Source organism: Zingiber officinale, chromosome 9B, assembly GCF_018446385.1.
Source record: "Zingiber officinale cultivar Zhangliang chromosome 9B, Zo_v1.1, whole genome shotgun sequence".
Lineage (NCBI taxonomy): Eukaryota > Viridiplantae > Streptophyta > Magnoliopsida > Zingiberales > Zingiberaceae > Zingiber > Zingiber officinale.
The window spans coordinates 6552171-6574656 of record NC_056003.1 but is presented as its reverse complement, the minus strand read 5'-3'; the positions used below and the strand labels follow the sequence as shown (position 1 = coordinate 6574656).

At 36.5% G+C, this 22486-nt stretch overlaps 3 protein-coding genes across 5 annotated transcripts; 2 read left to right on the top strand and 1 right to left on the bottom strand.

The window, feature by feature from the left end:
* Positions 1-6655: 6655 nt before the first annotated feature.
* LOC122023514 lies at positions 6656-8623 on the top strand. Of its 2 annotated transcripts, none has more exons than XM_042581642.1 (3): positions 6656-8030; positions 8115-8173; positions 8252-8623. In XM_042581642.1, the coding sequence occupies exons 1-3, from the start codon at positions 7940-7942 to the stop codon at positions 8366-8368; spliced, it is 267 nt and encodes an 88-aa protein (XP_042437576.1). In that variant the 5' UTR covers positions 6656-7939; the 3' UTR covers positions 8369-8623. The 2 variants fall into 2 exon arrangements, with proteins under 2 accessions (XP_042437576.1, XP_042437575.1); XM_042581641.1 differs by having other exon boundaries at positions 7075-8055.
* Positions 8624-8743: 120 nt separating this feature from the next.
* LOC122023512 (probable glucomannan 4-beta-mannosyltransferase 11) lies at positions 8744-15300 on the bottom strand. 2 transcript variants are annotated; one of them, XM_042581640.1, is made up of 10 exons: positions 15164-15300; positions 14751-15085; positions 12714-12812; positions 12042-12294; positions 11372-11482; positions 10927-11063; positions 10140-10253; positions 9713-9912; positions 9310-9504; positions 8744-9214 (listed from the first exon to the last, which is right to left on the bottom strand). In XM_042581640.1, exons 1-10 carry the CDS (start codon positions 15168-15170, stop codon positions 9049-9051), a joined length of 1617 nt encoding a protein of 538 aa, XP_042437574.1. In that variant the 5' UTR covers positions 15171-15300; the 3' UTR covers positions 8744-9048. The 2 variants fall into 2 exon arrangements, with proteins under 2 accessions (XP_042437574.1, XP_042437573.1); XM_042581639.1 differs by lacking the exon at positions 15164-15300 and having other exon boundaries at positions 14751-15122.
* A 4305-nt stretch (positions 15301-19605) lies between these two features.
* Positions 19606-20836, top strand: LOC122024250 (myb-related protein 306-like). Its single transcript, XM_042582827.1, has 2 exons — positions 19606-19821; positions 19914-20836. Exons 1-2 carry the CDS (start codon positions 19689-19691, stop codon positions 20543-20545), a joined length of 765 nt encoding a protein of 254 aa, XP_042438761.1. The 5' UTR covers positions 19606-19688; the 3' UTR covers positions 20546-20836.
* Positions 20837-22486: the final 1650 nt, after the last annotated feature.

The window sequence follows — 22486 nt, the reverse complement described above, 5'->3', positions numbered from 1 at the left end:
CCAGAAGCCTAGCATTTCTTGATTGCGAGTCCTATTTGAAAGGAAATTCTTGCAAATAAATGTACCGTAGTTGGAAATTAAATCATGGGTGTCTGAATGTTAACTTGTTAGAAAATTAGTTTGGTGATCAATAGGGATAAAACGGCTATTTGGCGAGTAGACCGTCGTAAATCAATTTCTCGAGTGAATGAGAAATTAATGTCTAATGAAGGGTTGGTCTGATATGATCAGACGGAAATTTGATTCGCATAGGAGTTTTATTCATAGATGAACGCTAACTCGAGTATGTGGAATTATTGAGGGGTATTGAATTATAATTAATTTCATTGATTAATTTATTGATTGATTAAAAGATTAATCATTATGATATTAATTAATTGATTAATTAATATTTATAATAAATTAGGTAAATAGTTAATCATATTAATCAATTAAATTAATTAATCTGTTTAAGGGAAAATACACATCCCATACTCTTTCACTTCTTGGAAAAAACCTTTCACCTCTTGAAAGAAGCCCTTCATCCATATAAAAAAAATTTTATTCCTTCCACTCAAAATACTCAATTCTCAAGTTATGAATTCTCCTCTCGAGTTCTCTTCTCTCTCTCCTCTCTTAAGAGTTTTAAGGCTTCGAAAGTTCGACAAGGCTCGAAATTTAGAGTGTTTCTATTTCGAAACACAAGTCGTTGTATTTTGGGAGACGATTGTCAATAAATCGTAAGCACCTAGGCGGGGCAATATTATTTTAAGGAAGGAAGGTCTAGCCTTCACCTCGACCATAATACTATTATCCTTAAGGATAAGTTTACCCAAACGAGTTGTGACAATATCCGAATGGATAACTCGACGACCGACAAGATTAGGTTGGTAGCGACGATACCAAGAAGGGTATATCTCTTACATGAAAGGGTACTTCGATAACCGAAAGGGGATGTCAAGATTATAAATGGGACAAGGTCCACATTGACATACCAAGCTCCATCGGTTAGAGTCATCGACTTATCGTCGAGATGATTAACCGGGCCCAACTGTTGGATCTCAACACCAAAAATCCATATACCTACATTTTTCTTTTAAAAAAATATCCAACAATCTTAAGACAATATTGGCGATTATGGTGACCGTGGGTCCCACTCCTACTAGAGAAAAATTGGAGAAATTCTCCGTAATCGTCTTCTAGCGATGACAGTAAAAGACACTGTATTATTTGAAGAAAATGTATCTTTTAAGGTTACTATCAAAAGATGTTCTAGCGCATCTAAAAGTGAACCTCAAGTAATGTGAGAGTTACTCACAAGGAAGAATATAATTTTCCTATGTGAGAACCATAAGAATATAATTTTCCTATATGAAAACCATGCCTTAAAAGGATGGACAACAAAATTATATTATGGGTATAATGATGGTCAAAGCTTTGTGGGGGTCATTTGACTAAAGTTACAAAGTTGAGGATAGTAAGCTTAAACTATTCAAAAAGAAGGCTAATGAAGGTTTTCAAATAAAAGATCAAGCCCACTTAGTAAAAAGCTAAAATTGAGTCTAACTCAATAAGACCTAAGTGAAGGTCAAAATAGATGAGTTAGAAGGATTGCATTACATGTGTTGCAAGTGACTAAGAATTAAGTCAAGTGTCTCACAAAGAATAAATGCAATCATGGTCAGCACTCCAATCAAACGACTACATCTATGACTTGATAAGATTAGAAGACCAAGGGATGTATACTTCTTAAGTCGAGTATCTCTCAAAGAGTAATATAATCTTGGTCAGCACTCCAATCAAACAACCGTAGCTTTGGCTCGATGAGATTGGAAAACTAAGGGATGTATACTTCTTGAGTCGAGAATCTCTCGAAGAGTAATACAATCTTGGTTAACACTCCAATCAAATGACCATAGATTTGACTCGATGAGATTGGAAGACCAAGGGATGTATACTTCTTGAGTCGAGTATCTTTCAAAGAGTAATATAATCCTGGTCAACACTCCAATCAAACGACCGCAACTTTAGCTCGATGAGATTGAAAGACCAAGGGATGCATACTTCTTGAGTCGAGTATCTCTCTAAGAGTAAACACTCCAATTAGACGATCATAGCTCTAGTTAAGTGAAATTGAAAGACCAAGTGATGCATACTTTCTAGATTGAGCACTTTTTTTTACAAGTGTAAACGTTATCATCATTCTAATTAGATAACCGTAGTTTTAACTCGATGAAATCAAAAGATTGGAGTTATGAAGACTTGCTTTTAAGCAAGATTGAGGCCCTTGAAGTGTTTTATAAAACACTAGAAATGTGATTAGAAAAATCAATTAAGCAAGATCATCCATGGTGATTTGAGGGAGAGAATACAGGATATTGCTCAAAGAATGTTTCTCAAGGAAGAGCAACATTCCGATAATTAACTATATCACATTCACCTCAATTTAACAAAGGTGGCTTAAACATTGAGAAAATGATAAAAACTATGTTGATAAGTTTTGGGTTTATCTTGGAAATTGTGGGAGAAATTGTTCTCTCAGTAAACCACAAGCCCTAGTGAGATAAAAATAAAAAATCTCTATAAGGCATTGAAAGGTCACAAACCTTCTAATATGAGGGTTAACTACTGTGCCAATATATATAATATATTATGGTATCTAAGAAATTATGAGAAGGGTACTAGTGTAAAATGGTAAGTTCTGAAATGACTTAATACCATTAAAGCAGTAGATCTCTAGTGGTAAAATCTCTATGGAATATAGAGAATTGTGCGGATCCGTTAGGCCTACCAAGAGATTAATTATACTGCATGTTTTGGGGAGTGAGTCTAAAACTCAATATTTAAATAAAGTAGTGTTAACCCAACCATGTTGATTGGAGATCCCAAGATCATGGTTCAAAAGAGACAACTAAGCTACAATTCGAAGCACCTAGAGTAATTACTCTAACTCATTCTTAGAGACAAAAGGTGCAATATGTGAAATGAGTAAAGGATAAACAAAAGTTCTTAATGATTCCTATATTATATCGTAAAGGGTATTATAGGGTATTGCAGGATACTCTTAATAGGAGATCACCTATATAAGTGTGAAGATGAGTCGCTTTAATGAAACACTTATGAATCTCAAGATTTGTCTATGATCAAAACAGACACGATAGAGAACTAGTAAAAGCCTAGGGGCTATTGTGTGGATATGATTGTCTTGGTTTACTGCAACGATTGAACAATTTAAGATGTAGTTTATTTGGCAGCCAAGTAAATCCGATCATATTCCACTACGGAAGGTTCAAAGTCACAAGCTATCTCTCCTGATGTAATAGTCTTCCAATGAAACTCTTGTTTGAGATTTGAAACTTATCCATAATTTTCATTCATGTGGGGGATTGTTGGAAAATTAGTTTGGGGACCAATAGGGATAAGACGACTATTTCGTAAGTAGATCGTCGTAAACCAATTTCTCGAGTGAATGAGAAATTAATGTCTAATGAAGAGTTGGTCTGATATAATTGGACAGAAATTTGATTCGCATACGAGTTGGATTCATGGATGAACGCTAACTCGAGTATGTGGAACCATTGAGGGATATGAAATTATAATTAATTTCATTGATTAATTTATTTATTGATTAAAAGATTAATCATTGTTATATTAATTAATTGATTAATTAATATTTACAATAGATTAAGTAAATAGTTAATCATATTAATCAATTAAATTAATTAATCATAATGAAAATGTTTAAGTAAAAAAGTTTAAGGGAAAAATACATATCTCATACTCTTTCACCTATTAGAAAAAATCTTTCACCTCTTGAAGAAAACTTTTCACCTCTTAGCCTCTGTTTGGATGGGGTGAGGTAAGGTTCATTAATGGAAGGGGATGGAAGGGGATGGGAGGGAAAGGAAAGGAAAGTAATATATTTATCTTACCCTTGTTTGAAAGGGAGGGAAAGTTTATGTGAGAGGAAAGGGATGGAATGAAGGTTAAATATACAAATTTACAAAAATATCCTCTTATTTTTTTAATAAATCTGCATGTGAAAAAATAAATAAGGATATAATTGTAATAATTTCTCCTTACCCTTCCTTACACCCCAATTTGGGGTGTAAGGAATTTCGCTTATTCCCGAGCATGCAAGGGGAGGCTTTACCCTTCTCTCCCCTTCCCCTTCATAGCTCACTCTCTCCCAAACAAGGGTAAAAATTCATTTTACCCATGTTTACCTTTCCCTCCCCTTTACTCACCTCCTCCCAAACAGAGGGTTAGGAGTAATCCTTCATCTATATAAAACAAACCTCATTATTTCCACTCAAAACACTCAATTCTCAAATTGTGAATTCTCCTCTTCAGTTCTCTTCTCTCTCTCTCTCGAGTTCTCTTCTCTCTCTCTCTCTCCTCTCTTAAGAGTTTCAAGACTTTGAAAGTTTGACATGGCTCGAAAGTTGGAGTGCTCCTATTTCAAAACGTAAGTCGTTGTATCTTGGGAGACGATTACCAATAAACTGTAAGCACCTGGTCGAGGCAATATTGTCTTAAGAAAAGAAAGTCTAGCCTTCACTTCGATTATAATACTCTTATCCTTAAGGATAAATTTGCCCAAAGGGATTGTATCGATATCCGAAGGGATAACTTGACAAGATTAGGTCGGTAGCGACAATACCAAGAAGGGTATGTCTCTTATCCGAAAGGTTACTTCAATAACCGCAAGAGGATGTCGAGAGTATAAATGGGACAAAGTCCATATCGTCATATAAAACTCCATCGATTAAAATCATCGATTTATTATCGAGAAAATTAATCAGATTCAACTGCTAAATCTCAACATCAAAGATCTATATATTTATATTTTTCTTAAAGAAAAATATCCAACATAATTGAAGGTCCTTCCACTATATCATAACTAGGAGGTAATCATATAAAACGATATAAGCAAAATGTTTATTTTATATATGTGTGTAAAACTGGCATTGGTCAAACTTAACTCGCAGACCGTATCGAAACCCAATCTCATGTCTTCAGGCATAGCCTAAATTCGAATTAAGTCAAACACAACCTATAAAACATATAACTGTCACTCAATTTAAGGGCTTTATTAGATTTGAACTTTGTATGGTCGAACTCATGTATGTTTATGTCGTACTTATCATAATTACATCGTGTGATTTATAAGGTGATACGGTGGTTAAGGTGGATTCCTCCCGACAAGAGTAAGAGTCTAGAAGGTCGATTGACATGACAGTTAAGGTCAAAGAATGATTAACATATAAGGATAGACGGACATAATCAATGAGTTGATTGGACGTCGAATTCCTCGGCCTTGAGAAATAAAGGTGAGTTAGTACTCTTTAGAGCTAGGAATTATTTGCCTTTTGAAGATAAAATGAGTGTTAGCTTGGTTAAGTGATTTGCCCGATCGGAACTGTGGTGCGATCGGATAGAACGGACGACTAGTTTGGTCGAACTCTTTGGCTGAAAATGATAGGCCGAGTGGGGGTAAGTTCATGACCATACTCTATTAGTCCGATTGGCTGGAGTTAGCGTCGATTGGCTCACAGAAGGAGCTAGGTCAACCTACCATGTGAGCATATTGTGGGCTCCTTAGTCTCCTCGAGACGGTTTAGTGGCTAGCACATGAGGTGTTGCCACTATGAGATCTGGGGTTCGAATCTCGGTAAAGCTGAGGTAAATGTCTCCCTTATATGCAAGTCACTATTAATATTCCAAAGGCTAGTAGCTGCCCGTGATTACCTTCGTGTAGACCCTGGGACGGATAGACTGGGATGCTGAGGCGAGCGTATTCGTCTTTTGCCACCATATTGGGGGCTCCATATCTCAACGGGCTCATATTCCTTTTTGATATCTTGTACCACAGAGGATAGAGAATATTCTGTATGCAAGTTGTACCGTAGAAGCTTCCCCTCTGCCACATGTAGAAATTACAGGTTCATTTGGAGAAAGGTGTGAAAGTATCTTTATAGTCAACCCTCTTTTGGAAACATTTTAAGATTTATGCATAAACAAACAGAGACACTATAAAAATGGATCGGTACATTTACGTGAATAAGACGTTAAGCTACATAATTTTACGCATCTATTATTCTTGCTAGAGTTCTTCATCTTTATCTTCCACCAATAACTGATTTGAGTGTCGAAAGGTCTACGCTAGAAACTCTTTCCCTGACCTGATCCTTAACACTCTTTTCGGCACGCAAGAGCACTTCAAAATTATTTTCAAGATAACAAGAAGTTTTCATTTAGTCCGCACCAAAACCATTCGTTCAGCCTTTCATCTCTATCAATTTCAGACATAATCATAAGGGTTTATGTCCACACAGCTTATTTTCTCTTATTTAGAAAATAAGAGAAAATGTTAGCAAGAATTTTTAAAATGTTTAAGTTAATTGGCACTAGAAAAGGAAAGTCTTAATTTATATATTGAATAATTTATCTAATTTGAATATTAAAAATATATATTTTAATATATATTATATATAACAGAAAAAAAGGATTTTAAATCCCAAAAAAATTGGGCTAAATATGGCTTAATGAACATCACAAAAGGTATAATCAGATAACTATAAGAAGAAGAAAAAAACTAAAACATCATTATAAAAACTACTCGTCTCCAAAATTATAAAAGTGAAATTTTCCTAAAAGAAAATTAAAATACTTTAGTATCATGAATATATTTTTTTTTCCCCAAATACTTCAGATCGAGGAAAAGCACGCCATCGCAGCTTCGGCACTGTTGCTGCCCTAATTTGAGAAAGCAAAGGGATGAGGACGACACGCAGCAATGAAGAGGAAAAGGAAGAGTGGCGCCTGCCTTACCATATCTGTCGAAGTGAAATCATCGCCTCAAACCGAAGCTTAAGCCGGCGATCGACTGGTTCGAAGGAGGCAGTTGGCTCGCAGCGGAACTAAGCAAGGGCTGTCGGCGCCGATCGACAAGGGTGGGGAAGGGCCGGATCCGGCAAGGAGAGGGCGGCGTCGGGGAAAGGAGAGCGACGAGCGCGGCCGAGGTTTGTTCTTTTTGCCGTCTCATGGCGTGAGGAGGAATGAGGTCGGCGGCGGCGTCCGGCTGTCTCACGTCGTGAGGAGGAGACGGAGTTGGCTTCGGCGGAACAGGCACAGGTCCGGTGAGTAATCGGCAACTTTATAAAAAAAGCCTACTACTTTTCCAATTTACAATTAGACCCTCTATCCAACCTGATTAGTTTATGTAATATTTTATTTACTTCGGATTTTAGGCAGATCAAATTTTGGTTAAAAAAATTAATCTGCAAATGGATTGACGATCCATCCTTAGCTTAATTCTGTGTATCTAATAAACAACAATGAATAATCATCATCTACACTGAGAGATGGACCACTGAGTGGGGACGAGAACGTTGAATGCTGATGGATACTGACTGTTCACTCCATTCATTGTGGCAACGAGTAAGTGAGGTGATCATGATGGCTTTCAAGATGTTCAGTGGATTATCTTGACTCCAGAAACATACATGAGCTTTATTTTTAATCTTTGGGACAAATCATAGCCGTGCCAGACCTAACACGGTCCACCAAAAGACACACAAAAGATAATGTTCAAAGTAAATCATTCTTAAATCAGTCGTGGAGTTGACCATCTCTCTTTAATGACTTGATTAGAACGAGAAGAGAAAAGTGATATTCAGAGATTGCAAGTTGAATATATATAGATAGATATAGATATAGATATAGATATAGATATAGATAGATAATGCTATAGTGGGAGTAGCTGGAAAGGAAAGAGATATCTATGTTAGGTAGGTAGCATAAAGAAGGTGCCTCAAAACTTTCTTCCTAATTCCTTTGCTAGATGAATGCCCCATGAAAGCACCCAAAAGCTATGATAAGTTCATCAGTGGCACTGCATAAAAGGAGTCCTCATGACTCTGCTAATAAAGCACTTAGTGTGCTTAATTAAAAAGACATGGAGAGGCTCACCTGCCTTCAGGGGTTACTGGTCTCGTTGGCCTTCTCTCAACTCATTACTTCATGCTGCCTTGCAATTCCAACAACAAGTGATCATCTGCTACACCATCATTGGTAGGAAATCAAGTAAACCTCTTTTTTTTAATCTAAACACAGTGATTCTGTTCTTCCAGGGAGTCGAAGTTTGTTCAAATTGGATAAAGAACTGTTGGTTCCTAATGATTCTGTTCAGGTACCATGGTTGATCATCATTGGTTCTCTTAAACTTGAACCAAATGTAGTTTAGTTCATGTTCTCAACTGGAATGCAGATTATGAATGGAGATGAAGTTTTCCAAGAAGGCAAAAGTGAAAGGATGGATTTTGAGATTAATGATTATCCAGGATCAGGTGCCAATGATCACCATACTCCCAAACCACCAGAGTAGAAACTATTCTCAGTTCAATTAAGAGTTAAAATGCTGGTATAGAAACTATAGGAGCTTGATGGCAAGAGCTGTCCTTGAAGGACAGAAATGTGAAGGATATTGGAGCATGACTAGTCTTAGTAGTCTTCCAATTGATGTAGCATGACTAGGCTTTTTGACCTTATAAGTGTAATTAAACTTTGGGTCTTCTTCACCATATAGGTTTAAATGAATGAAAGCTATGCAATTCTGCTCTCAGAGCATTTTTCTTCTTTATATTCTCACTGTTTATCTCTGTAACATTATTAATTTTTAACATGTTATCACAGTCTTAAACTGTTAAAGAGAAGAGTTTTTTTTCCTCGCCTGTGATTAAAACAAAAAGGGAAAATAGAATTAAGGAAAAGTAAATACAACGGGCTATCATTACATTTTAATGAATCCATTACACTTATAACTTTGTAGCTACATTCTACATTCTTTCAATCATAAACGCCTAAACTTGCATGGGATGTAGCTTCTTGCTCTCAGAACTCCTGCATCCCCCCTGCTTATTATCTGGTGAGCTTTTTCAAGGTGGAATCGGTTAATCTCTTCGTACAGGATGCAGACTGTTACATAAATAAATGGCAAAAGAATTTGAATATATAGAAAGAGAGGCGACGGTAAAGGAGTGAACCAAACCTACTGGCTTGGTTTATCTACTTGGTTTGTGGGATATAAGTGCCAACAAATCCAAAACCCATCAGGAGGAAGGAAATAGTCTGAGGGAAAATGAAAATGAAGTGCTGATCTTTCCTGAAGGAGAAATTGTAACATGCACATATCAAGAGTATCAATCCCATGCTCACTTCTAAGAAAAGAAGCCTGTTTGGCATGGAATAAGGGTTAATTAGTAATCATGCAATTCTGGTAGCTATGAAGAATTAATGTTATGGATGAAGAACTGTCATCAAGATTACCTTTCCCACAACTTCCTTGCGAATTTCTTCTCAACTACTGAAATTTGTTTAGTCTTCAATGTGTTCCCTAGTTTCTCTGTGACAACCCATTCATTTACTCTCCCCGCTTCAAGTAGACCAATGTAAACAGCTTTGCATCGATGCAAGGACATGACATTTTCAAAAAATACCCAGACGACAATTAGATGCAATGACCTGATGAAGAGGAAAAAGTGAAGAGAATTATGAAAAAGAATAACATATCTACTTTCTCTCTCTTTAATCAGAATAGTATTTAGGAAATATATTGTATCGATGTAAGTCAATAGTTTTGGGACAGCACTGTTGACATAATTCTAGCCTCAGTTGTCTTTGACTTTATATCTGTAGTCAGTAAGCAAAATAAAATGTTAAAGTGATAAACCTTGGAGTTCCAATTGAATTGAGGATGGTAATAAGAGTCGGGACATAGAACACCCCCCACTTTGGAATCACAACTTCAGGGAAAAAAGAAGATAATGGGATGATGATGCAGTAGAAGAAGAAAGTCACATTGTGAGATACTATCCTTCTCGCAAAGAAGAAGTTGTAGAGCAAAAATAATTTCTTCATTAAGGGCACTTCCTGTTGAAATCAAATAAAATGACGTGCATTAGTAATAGTATTTAACTGACTAGTTTAGGATGTTTAAGTGATTTGTCCACATGAACGGTATGATGCTTTCTCTTCTTGTTTGCCATAAGCAGCATCTCAAGAAAATCCAAACAGTGTCTTGGAACAATCATCACCAACTCATGGATTTAACAGCATTAACTGACTGCATGACATACAATTAACAAAGTATCACTGACCTTGGCCATTATAATATCTAATGCCATTTTCTTAAACAAATTTGCTGGCCCACATGCCCAACGATGTTGCTGATACCGATAGGCTTTATAATTGCTTGGTAACTCACTTTTAACCTAGGCAACAAAAAAAAAAAATGAGGCTCAGTTAAATGTTAACTTAAGAAAAAAACCATTATTCTTGCAAATAGTTTGAATAATGATTCCCTGCTTCTCCAAAGCTACAAGTTCATGATAAAGTCTAGGGAAAATTCCTCTACAGACATCCCAAGAAGACTCTTACAGATTTCTTATTTGGGCCAAGAGAATATGTTCTTCGATGGAGTATGAGAGCAATAATTATTAAGAGACTTCAAATAATAAGTCAGAACTAAGTTTTGCCAACAGGTAATAAACGATTAAAATAAACACTAGGCTACAAATCTTGAAATTTCAGAAAACTAATTGCTTCCATCTATATCGTTTTTGGCATACCATTCCAGAGTCACGGTCTCATGCTTCAAATCTTATTTCGATATGTACAATACATTGTCTTGTATCATCTACAAAAGACTTCATGTATCTTCCTTCCTTTATTTATCTATCTATTTGTGGCATCCTATACCTACTGTTCATAGATTTATCATAGTGGTGTGTTCTAATTGTGTCATTACCAAATTCATATGCTTCATAGAAAAGTTTTGCCAAAGGAAACCAGAACCTTATCCAGTGTAGTTCTGAACTCCAAGAAGTTATGCATGCATCACAATAAGTACAGCTGCACGTTAACATTAATCATGTAGACACAAACCTTGAGGTCCCCAATGTATAAAAACTTCCAGCCTCGAAGAGTTGCTCTAACTGCTAAGTCCATATCTTCAACAGTAGTTCGCTCTTTCCAACCTTCAGCATCATTAATAGCTATAATTCTCCACACACCAGCAGTTCCTGGGAAAGAGATCAATAAACCAATTGATCAATTACACTAAAGGTTAAGTCCATCCTTGTTTTCTTATTACAAGGAAAATAGACGGGGGCAGAATATCCATGAATATGTGATTTAAGTATCACAAGATATATCATGCAATATTGTTAGTAATCCAACATTTATGTGGAATTCATTTTGACCATATACTTTACAGTCCTTGAGAAAATTCATTCATAACAAGCATTCATGGAGCCTCATTGTGTGATGCCTTGTAGATGTGCAGACCTCATGGTAAAAGTTTATGGTTGCAATAAAAAGGATAACTTACCATTAAATCCAAAGAATGCCATAGTTGATGAACCAGATTGTTGCTCCACTTTAAAATGGTAGTTCAATGACATTTCTTGTATTCTTGTCATTATGCATTCATTGGCATTCACTGCAGAGGATACAATCATACATATGATAACCAGGTTTGCCGGATACAAGTCTTGGGCCCTAATACCAAAATAGTATATCAATGCATCAAAGTTTACCCTGCATGTTACAATATTACCATAGTGGTAGTGAAGTAACGAGATTGTTGTATACAATAATTGACCATGCTTATAAGTCAGGAGAATGAGATGACATACTAGTTGATGAACAAACAAGCACTTCATCAAATTATTACTTAAATCAAATAAGCCCCTTTTCTTTGTCTATTGGCCATGTTTATAAGTCATGACAATAAAGACAGAACAAATACTATGCTTAGGAAATAGATTGGTGTATACAATATTTATAATACTCGTTTTTATTCGGTCTAAGTTGTAATGTTCTTTAGTGAGAATTCCAAAGATTTTATGAAGATTTTGTTAAAAGTATTAGAGGATAATTAATGCAAATCCAAATGAGCCTAATTGATTCATCGTGGTCATCAATACAATGTAAAGGTGATAGTTTCCAAGTTCAATATAACGCAAAATATAGATAAAGTTGCTTATGCATAAATTTACCAAATTTCCACCGTGCTTGAGCGAGTGCAATTTCACGATTGTGCATGAGGAAAGGAACAGATCTTAAAAGGAAATCAGTTGGGGGCTCATGATCTGCATCAAATATTGCCACATAATCACATTTCTTCACATAGTCAAGTTCCATTGCTTCTTTTAGAGCTCCAGCCTTGTATCCATTTCGATTGTCTCTAGATATATAGTGTATGTTCCGACCTTTTCTATGCCACTTCCCACATTCTTCTTGCACTAATTCCTGAATATACATTGAATTGTTCATCTTAGTATGATTCAGCTGTGCCATGAAAGAGTAATTGAATTGCATGTTCCTAGTTCCATAGAAACACTCAATTACTAAAACCAATTAATGAATTTTATTATTGGTTGAAAGGGTCACTTCACCAAACAGCAGGAACCCACATGCTGCTGCAACTCTATGTTTTCAAGTGGAACTGAGCATATGATCCTTAATTTTGCAATTATATATAGTTTAGCACTGTCATATAAGTGCAACAACAACCAACCCTAATCCCCCTAAGTGACTGTCATACAAGTAAAAAAAAAATCTTAGCATAAGTGATTCTTATTTGCAAATATCTTTGGAAGCTGTACAAGTAAAAAAAAATCTCCGAAGGCAACTCCTAGGAGGAAGTCAATGATAAGAGGAAAACTTACCCTAATTGTGATGTCTGTCGAATCATCAAGAACTTGTATTATGAGTTTGTCATTTGGCCATGCAAGAGTGCAAACCGCTCCAATTGAAATTTGATAGACCTGCATTATGCAGTTAATACTTTAAGCTCAGGAGCAAAATGTGGTTCAAAAACTATGGTTATTGTTTCTGTTTTCTTATTTCTTTTTCTAACAACTGAAACTGCTGAATTTTTCTTTAATTGACCCCATATGACATTACTGACTTGATCTTAGACTAAAAGGCAATGTCTAACTTCATAAATCCAAGTTATAATACTTGAGTCATACCAACTACTGTTGAATTTTTATTTGTTTGGCATGTAATTTAGTGACATACAGCATAGCCTTTTACATTGATCCACGGTGCATAGGTTTTTTATCGCCTAGAAAATAACTGAAACATTCTTATCTGAGACATAAGAATATTTGTATGTTTCTGTCTGCAAATGTTAAGGCTAAGGCTAATAAACAGATCAAATGTTCCAACTCCAATTTTACTGAGAGAAAAATGTTTTGGAGACCTGGCAAATGCAGCACTCCATGAGAATGCCCCACAAAACGATGATAGTAAAGAATTTTCGATTTTTGTCTCATCTGAGAACAATGCAAGCGCACTGTCATTCTACTTGGTGACTGCAGTCCTCAGCTGAGAACAATGCAGACCTACCGTAACTCTATTAAGTGACCGCAGTCTAGAGACTGTGAAACAATAAAAATAAAATAAAGTAGATCTGCCAAGTATTACAGTTGTATCCTACCATTGCATCTTTATACAAAATTCAAAACCATCGTGTGAAGCAAGATGGGACTTGGTTTCAGGATCCAGAAGCATGATATCCTATATACAAAAGGTCACACTGGTCACCTTGTAGACATCATACAATAATTGTAAGGTAATTCTTGGCAAATGGCAAGTTGGGCAAAACTAATACAATAGGGTGCCTTGGTGTTTTTTATAAATGTTTTTTTTTCAAAGTCATTGGATAGAAGTAGAAATGAAGGAAAATAGGAAATTAATCTTTATAGTTGACAAGTGAATGATCTAGCAGTTAAAAAAGGGTCTTACATTAAAAAAAAAAGTCCTCTCCATATTATTTTTGGCTCCATATTGCTTTTGTTTTCTGACAGATTGGCAACCAAGATTGAGGCCATAACAAAGTACAAACTGTAGCATGATCTAAGCGCAGTAAAAAAGTCCAACCATATTTTATGATTTTTAGGATTGTGATCCAAGTCTCTAAATGCCGACCCCGCCCAGTGGGATGGTGGTAGTGGTTGATCCAAGCCTCTAAATGATCCATAAACTGACCGTGTACTTGTGGTTAAATAATAATGTGGTTTAGCCTTAAAACACTGATATTTAGTAGGCCTGAATCAGACAGAAAAATGTGCAACAGTTCTTCGGTCCTACAATGAAAAAGACAACTTCAAAACAGAGACCGGTGTTGAGCACCATCAAATGAATGGTGTCAGCGACTCAGCGTGGACAAAAAATCTAACAAAATTTGCTTCTCATGTGAGTCGCAAACATCCAATCCAACCACCCTCCACATGTTAGACGAAAGCCAACAGTATATTGGCCCACATCAAAAAGCAGATGCGACTCGTAGACATAACTCAGGACCAACTTAGTGTCACAGTGTCCTAGTTAACTGGCACCAAGTCCTCGAATGAGGGCAATTTGGTTGCAAGCCAGGGGAATAACCAGCCAGAAGCGTTATGCATCGATAAAGTGACTGTCTTTTGAGAAGAAAAAATTCCAGGCTTTGGACACTGCAAAAATGGTTCGAAAGAGTGGAAATATTGCAGACTTCGGTGATGGCTCTACTCGAACATTCACAAAGGGGGAAAAAATTTGAGGAACCGATAATTTTAACAATGTTGCTTTGATGCACGTTTTGAGGAAGAACAAACTAACCTCAGTGACAGATCCACGGATAAGTGTTTAAAAAATGAGCTCTATTGAAGGGGAAGTGTAAAAACTGAGTTTTATGATCTTCCAAGAGCATTAACTTCTACCTCTCGCTCATTGAACATGGGGATCTGGACCAAGACCATGGGGTAGGGCAGTGAGCCGAGCTCCGAATCCTGCGGAATCTCTTCCCACTTGTACACCTTCTCCGGCGTCCGTCCGAAGACCTTCACATAGAGGGCGACGAGCGCCATCGACAGCTTCTCGATGACAAGGATCACCGACATGACCAAGCACAGCACCACCGCCGCCTTCATCAGCGGCACCAGCACCGCGACCCTCACCGCCGTCCATACCGGCGCCGCCCGGCTCAGGGTGGAGAAGAAGAAATCGGAAGCTTGATCCAAGTAGGAAACCAAGGGTTCCCAGAGATCGGCAATGCCTGCATCGACCCGCATTAGTTCAAGCATCAGCGCAAGTACGAGAGTTGGAAAAAACAAGCTCGGGCTCAAGTATGCACCTTCCATGGCCCCAGCCACCACCACCACCACCCACTCTCTCTCTCTCTCGCCTTCTTCCTCTACTTCTAGACAGCAGAAAGACGACGGAGCGCAGACTGGGTCGATCAAGACTTGTTTGTTCTTTGGTGAATAATCTTTTTCCAAAAATAAAAGTTGATTTTGGTTCATTATTGAAGTAAAAAGAAAAAAAAATGCCACACGAGCTGATGTGCGCTGCAAAAAAATAATATAATTAAAAGATAAAAAAAATAATAAGGACGTTTATGGGTGGCCCACACGGTGTTCATGTTTTTTTATAGATAAAAACAATAATTTTGAGTTTTTTTTTTTTTTTTTTTGTCAATATTGTCTAATTCGAAAAAAAGTCTTTCATTGCTAGTTTGAGCAGATAACGAACTTAATTATGGGATTTCGCCTTCTGTAATGTAAAACAGTTATTGAAGGGTGGAAGTGATTAGAAGTCTTAATCCGTCTTGTTATCCTTTAAATATAGCAGTACTTATATAATAATATCGTATACGGAGATACTTAGTTCAGTTTAATATCATTTTAAATTAAATATATTTTTTAAAAGATCTGTGGCCGGCCCAACCCTGTCTATGCTGTCCAGGTTGTCTACGGGCCGGGCCGGGTTGGACTGTTCTGGGCCTGGACAACCCCACCTGAGCCGCTGTTTCCATAATTATTAATAACTCGTTTCATATTCCATAATTTATTTTTTAATTTTAGACATTATCTCGACAACCTTTAGTTTTAATTATCTATCAAATCAACCAGATAATTGCTCAAATTCCTCAACATGACAATCACCGTAGGTATGAAAGGAAATTGAGGGTATTGATAGCTCTAGAAAGTACTTTGTGTATATATATATATATATAATTCGAAAATATAAATTAAAAAAATTATTAAAAAAATCTGTTTAAATGTCACTTAGATAGTCGAGTCAATCTTTATCGGGGCTTTATTTTTCCTTCGGAAGAAATTAATTAGATTGAATAACATGGCCTAACTTGGGCCCACTAGGTTTTCAACATCTTGTAGTTGCGGCCCGTTCCACATGACCCAGGACGCAGACAACTTCCACGTGTAGGGACCACAGACGGGTCTAAATCTAATTATGGAAAACGGAGCAACCGGGTTGGCCAACTCGGAAACAGCTCGGTTTCCGCTGCCAAAAAACCAAAGGACAATTAAATAATAATAATATATTATTTTTTAAAAAAAAAACAATTTTCAAAATATAAAATAAGAGATAATTCCAGATAAGATAATATTAATATCCCTTTCTAATTAAACACCTACTTTGTGCGACATACATCCAATTTAATTTTGTTGACTTTCGTTTTCCTCATCATTTTCAAAGTCAACCACTTATTAAGTGAGGGAGAAAAAAAATTATTCAGGGTGCAATTAAGAAAACCTAAAACGGCATTTTATTAGCGAGATAATTAAAAAAATTCTATCAAAATAACCCTCGGAAAATTTGCAAGGACCATCTAGCAATTAAAATTTTAATCATTGTATGGACATCCACCAAGAAAAGAGGAGCGTGGATCGTTCTTTCAGTATCGTCTTAAACAGAGAAGGAGAGGATGCATGGGACAACGGTATTAAATTCGACACGTATCATAACATGCTTATTAATTATTGAACGACAAAATACATAAAATTAAATTAAATGAAGGAGAAGAAGTGGAGGGAAAAAAATTACAAGCAATGGTGATCCATGTAGTGCCATAAGGGGTGATCAATAATAATAATATAAACAATAATAATAATAATATAAACTTTTATTTGAAAAGAAGGAAGGAGGAAGACGAATTGCCGACTAGTTAGGAAAATTGTGGTATTATTAATTGCACCTAGCTACCTTCTCGATAGGTTCTCATTGGAAAATGATACATGCATCACGTTGTCCTCCGAGATTTCATTAGTGGACTCTTTTTTCTTGATCATCATTATCCTTTTTTTTTTTTTTTTATCTTTCAAATATTTCATTTATGGATGAGCAAATGACTAGAGATTGCCCATATTTTCCACACATGCGTGTGGGTTCATCGAGTCATTTTTGTCCTCTAATGTTTTAATAGATCTTGACCATTTTTCCTTTCCATGTAGATTATTCCATCGCAAATTGAGTGGGAAGAGAAATGGGGAAGAGCTCTACTTTGTAACGGTGTTTAATAGCTATAATGAGGAGTAATTAAAGCTTGAGATGAATGAAGAACGCAAAAGCAAAAGGGAGAGGCCGAGTAATGTCACAATCAATGCCCATGCTTTTAATAAATTTGGCCGACTTTGAATAATTTTACATTTTCACTTACCAAGAAATTTTACATGTTTTAATATGATTTTTTTAAAAAAAAATATCAAGCATTGTTGTTGGATTTCTAATTATTAGTATTATTACTTTGCTTGATATAAAGATAATGTTGTGTGTTTGTAATTTTTATTGGGTAAAATAAAACGACTAGGGATTGTAAATTTTAAAGAGCATTTTGGGATTCATATGGGAAATAATTCTTAGGAGATTATAAAATTTCAACGAAAATAATGAAGTAATACGATGGCTATAAACCACGGGCATGAATTTATTATTGATGTGATATGTGTTTCATCTCATAAATAAAATAAAAATGTGTTCAATTTATTAGAAAAAAAAATAAGAAAATAAAAATATTAGAAGGATAGTTTTTTTTTTCTTTGTAAAATGCGAAAATGTATGGTATTCAAGTGGTTTACCATAAATACTTTAGAATAAACATGGTAGATTCTTATAACATTTTAAAGAAAATAATTATACGTGTAATTATTTTTTTAATGCGATCATTTTTTTAAAAAATGGATTTTTATGAATTTAAACTTTTATATATTTTACAGATACGATTATTCTTTTACTATTAACTATTTTATAAAATAATGTTTATCCAGGGAATTAAAGGTGAGTTATGACGGTGAGAAATTTCGTGGAAGGAGACTTATTTTATTTTCACAAATTTTTCAAGATCCTCTGTTTTAAAAATAACATGTCTTCATGTCCCCTCGTCGATTGAACGGTCATGATATTTTTATGATGTACATTACATCTTTAAGATATGATTTAACTCGTCCAACTAACCAGAGGATACGAGTACATATTATTTTTAGAAGCGAGGATCCCAACTCCCAGAGTAAAAGCATCCTATACGTTTACAACGTGCAATTGTGCATTAAGGTCCCCGGGCATGGCGCAATAGTAGGATGAGCTTCTGTGTTGTGTCGTGAATGTTTAAAACTCATGCAGTGTGTTTTATATGTCTGTGGTATTTGAATCACTTTGTGATGGTAATTTCATCTGTGTTTTTTAAATTTATCCGATGGTAAATGAGAAATTTATACGAGATTAGATTGATGACACGAATTAATTGAATTAATCGAGTCTAGAGTTGATAAGGAATTCAAAAAATAATAATACATTAAGAATTACGCAGAGTTCGGTGCCTCGAACTTTGAGCTCTTTCAGGTTAATAATAAATAAAAACACCCCCATTGAATGGACTTTGACTCTGAGCGTTGACGTTTGCCATTCAAAGAGGTCTGCGAAGCTTCCTTCTGAATCCATCAGCGGCAGCAAGCAAGCAATAACTCATCCTCCATTCAAGTTTGTCAGCCAAGTGTCAATTCTCCTCCTGAATCCATTAACTACTACCATCTGTCATTATTATAGGATAAGAATTTAAATTTCAATAAAATTAATTATAATTTTTTTGATTTACTTTTTTTTACAGATGATTGTGAAATTAAACGTGTGAAACTATTAGAGTGATGAATTTTACCTTTTACTATTCTGGAGAAAATAAATGTGACCAGTACAATAATATAATGGTTATGTCTTTCAACATATAATTAAGGAATTTAAGATTTGAATCTCAACGATAATGTATTATAGAAAATTTTCATTCTAATAAAAAGTAGGAATTGTTATCCTAATGACATATGAAAAATTTCTATAAAATTAAACTAATTATCTTTTAAATTAGTCCGTTTGTTAAATGGATGATAGATTTATTATAATCAAACATAATAATTCCGACGGATATATATCTTTGGAAAAATTCTCACACACTCAGTGACTCGAGAGTCGGTAACGAACAACTGGGTGAACTTAATCACGTTTTTTTTATGATAGAGTTGATGGCCAACGCAGCCAGAGGTACAACTAGAGTCGACTACTTGGCGTGCAATTTCTACTAATGCTACTGCTCAAAGCCATTGATCGACAACTCCCAGAAACAGGGTCCGATCGAGCTGCTGACTTTCGGATCTCATGCATGGGAAATGCACCTCCTTCGTCCCTGCCCATTAACTCCTCCCATCCATCATCATATCATTATCGTCCATGGTCAACGCCTGCTCCCTTTCTTAATCTGAATACTTCCCCTGTCTTTATATCAAGCCTTCAGAAGCTTGCAAACATCATTCTTAGAAGCTTTTCTTCTTCTTCTTCTTCTTACTGAAACCTTTTTCAAGAGAGTACTGAAGATGGGAAGGCCACCGTGCTGTGACAAGGATGGCGTCAAAAAGGGGCCATGGACTCCAGAAGAGGACATAATCTTAGTCTCCTACATCCAAGAACATGGGCCTGGAAATTGGAGAGCTGTTCCTACCAATACTGGTATTTTATTATTATTATTTTTGAATTCTCTGTTGTTTTTTTCTTCTGTTCTTGGGATTCATGTATATATAGTTTTTTTTCTCTCCTTGCAGGGCTTTTGAGATGCAGCAAGAGTTGCAGGCTCCGGTGGACGAACTACCTCCGGCCGGGGATAAGGAGGGGAAACTTCACGGATCAAGAGGAGAAGCTCATCGTGCACCTCCAAGCTCTGCTGGGAAACAGATGGGCGGCGATCGCTTCGTATCTGCCGGAGAGGACGGACAACGACATCAAGAACCACTGGAACACGCACCTGAAGAAGAAGCTCTGGAAGCTGGAGAGCGACCCCGAGGTCAGTATCCAGCCGGGCTGCAGGTCGATGGCGAAAGGGCGGTGGGAGAAGTGCCTGCAGACGGACATCGGCATGGCGAAGAGGGCGCTCAGCGAGGCCCTGGCGGTGGAGAGGCCGCCGCCGGAGGCGTCCGCCACCAGCTACGCCTCCAGCACCGAGAACATCTCGCGACTCCTGCAGACGTGGATGAAGCCCGGCCGCCGCGGAGCCGCCTCCGGCCGGCCGGGGCGGAGCGAGCCGGCATCGAGCCAGGGGAGCGTTAGTACGTCGGCGGCGGCTGCGGGGCTGAACGAGGACTCCTCGCCGCCTCCGCCGCCTTTGATGTCGTATCTGGAGTCGTGGCTGCTGGACGAGACCGAAGGGCAGGATGGCTTCCTGGATGATTTGCTCTGACTAAAAAATTCCAAAAACAGGTAGCATTTTTAGAGATCAGATCATCTGTTCCGGAAATATCGTGTCCCCCGTGTTCTAGTACAGATCAAATGAACTAAATTACATCTCAAAAATACAATGTACATCATGAAATTATCGTAACCGTCTGATCAGCATTGGAACATAAAGACATGATATTTTCGGGACAGAGAATCTTATCTCACTTTTTTTTAGATCTTTAAATCGACATGCAGACGATTAAAACAGAGGGAAGTGTAAATTATGTGTAATTTAGAATGAGATATGATTTCTAAAATATTATCAATAATAATCTCATCTATGGCTCAATAAATCGAATGAATATATATACATAAAATGCATAGCTTCTTAAAAATTTATTCTGTAAAAATATTTATTTCCATATGAATAAATATATCCTTTGAAAAATAGTTATTATGTGAATTAAGACTCTTCACCAACTTCACATGGTGAGTAGTCGTCATGCATGATTCCTTTTCTAGACGAGCAATCAATTGTCATCGTTAACAATGATAATTAATCCTAATTAACTAACATTCAGGTGCATTAATAGTTCCTGGAAATTATGAAGGAGGAGAAGCTGAATGGACCCCTGGACGAGCTAATTAGCAATTAGGGAAATGAGTTGTTACAGTGAACTCTTGAATTAATGCTCCATGTGACAATTAATTTTAGATGGAGTCTATAATTTTAAAAAGAATTGTATTAAAATTTCTAACCTTTGAATTTTATACTTATGCATGAACTACAATAAGATTTATTTATTTATTATTTTATTTGACTTAATTACAAATAAATCATGACTTATTTTATACCTAGTTCAAGTCATGGCTCGAAAACCAGAGCCAAATCAACAGCATTTCCTCTTCCCCTTTTTTGTTCTTCATCTTTATTTTCTACTGCCTGATCTTGGTAACTTTAACATATTCTATTTTTAGAAACGAATTCTCAAACATGAACCTCAGAAACTACAAAAAAAAAAATGTTTGATAATAGTTTTATTGTTTTAAAGAAAGTAGAAAAAAACACTGTTGCTCTTTTCCTTTTTAGACTATAACCACACCAAACTCAATTCCATTTCCTCCCTCAAATTCATACAAAAGTTCATCCAAATATTCATTAATTTCGCTTAAATTACATTACTGATCAAAATGAACAAGAAAAGGGAGAAACTAAAAGGCAGAAACAAGTAGTATTTGGCACAAGAAAACATGATACTGGTCTTCAAATTACGCTTGGAATGCAGTGCAAGATTCATGCAGATTGTTTCTCAGGGAGACAGAAAGCAAAAGCTTCGTTTTCTTACGAGTTGAGTCATGTCAGAACCTTCTGAAACAGTTTCCTCGGGTTCCTCAACCATGATTGGACTGAATCAACCAGGGTACATAAATTCACTGAGAGAGCTCAAGCTTCCAACAGTTGCAAGCAATGGCAGCTTGCAGCCTCAGGCTCCTTCTTGTCTCAGTATGTATTGCTTTGATGTTAGCTGCTGAGACAAGTGTTGGCTGTGTTCCTGCCAAGAAGCCTTCCATCCCTTGCGATCACGACCAAGTGGACAGAGGTAAATCGGACGCGAAGTCTGTGTCGTTTGCCAGGGAGCAAGTGAGAAGGAGGAGGTTCCGGCGAGGGCCCAATCCGATTCACAACAAGAGCTAAAAGCAGGGGGTCTGTAGAAGTTTAATAGGTTTTGCCTTGAGTTACTTCTTATTTATTTTTTTTTCTGTTTGGATTTTTTTTTGCTTTTTCACCCATCAGTGCAGCAATAGAAGTTAAAACAATAGAATCATGTTCCAATTTGGATTGAGGAATTTGTTAATAAGCAAACGATGCAGTATTGCTTACTTATAATGAGCAAATGGTCTTTTTATGACTTTGTACTATGCCTATGGATTCTCATTAAGCTTGGCCAATGTTCCTACCACA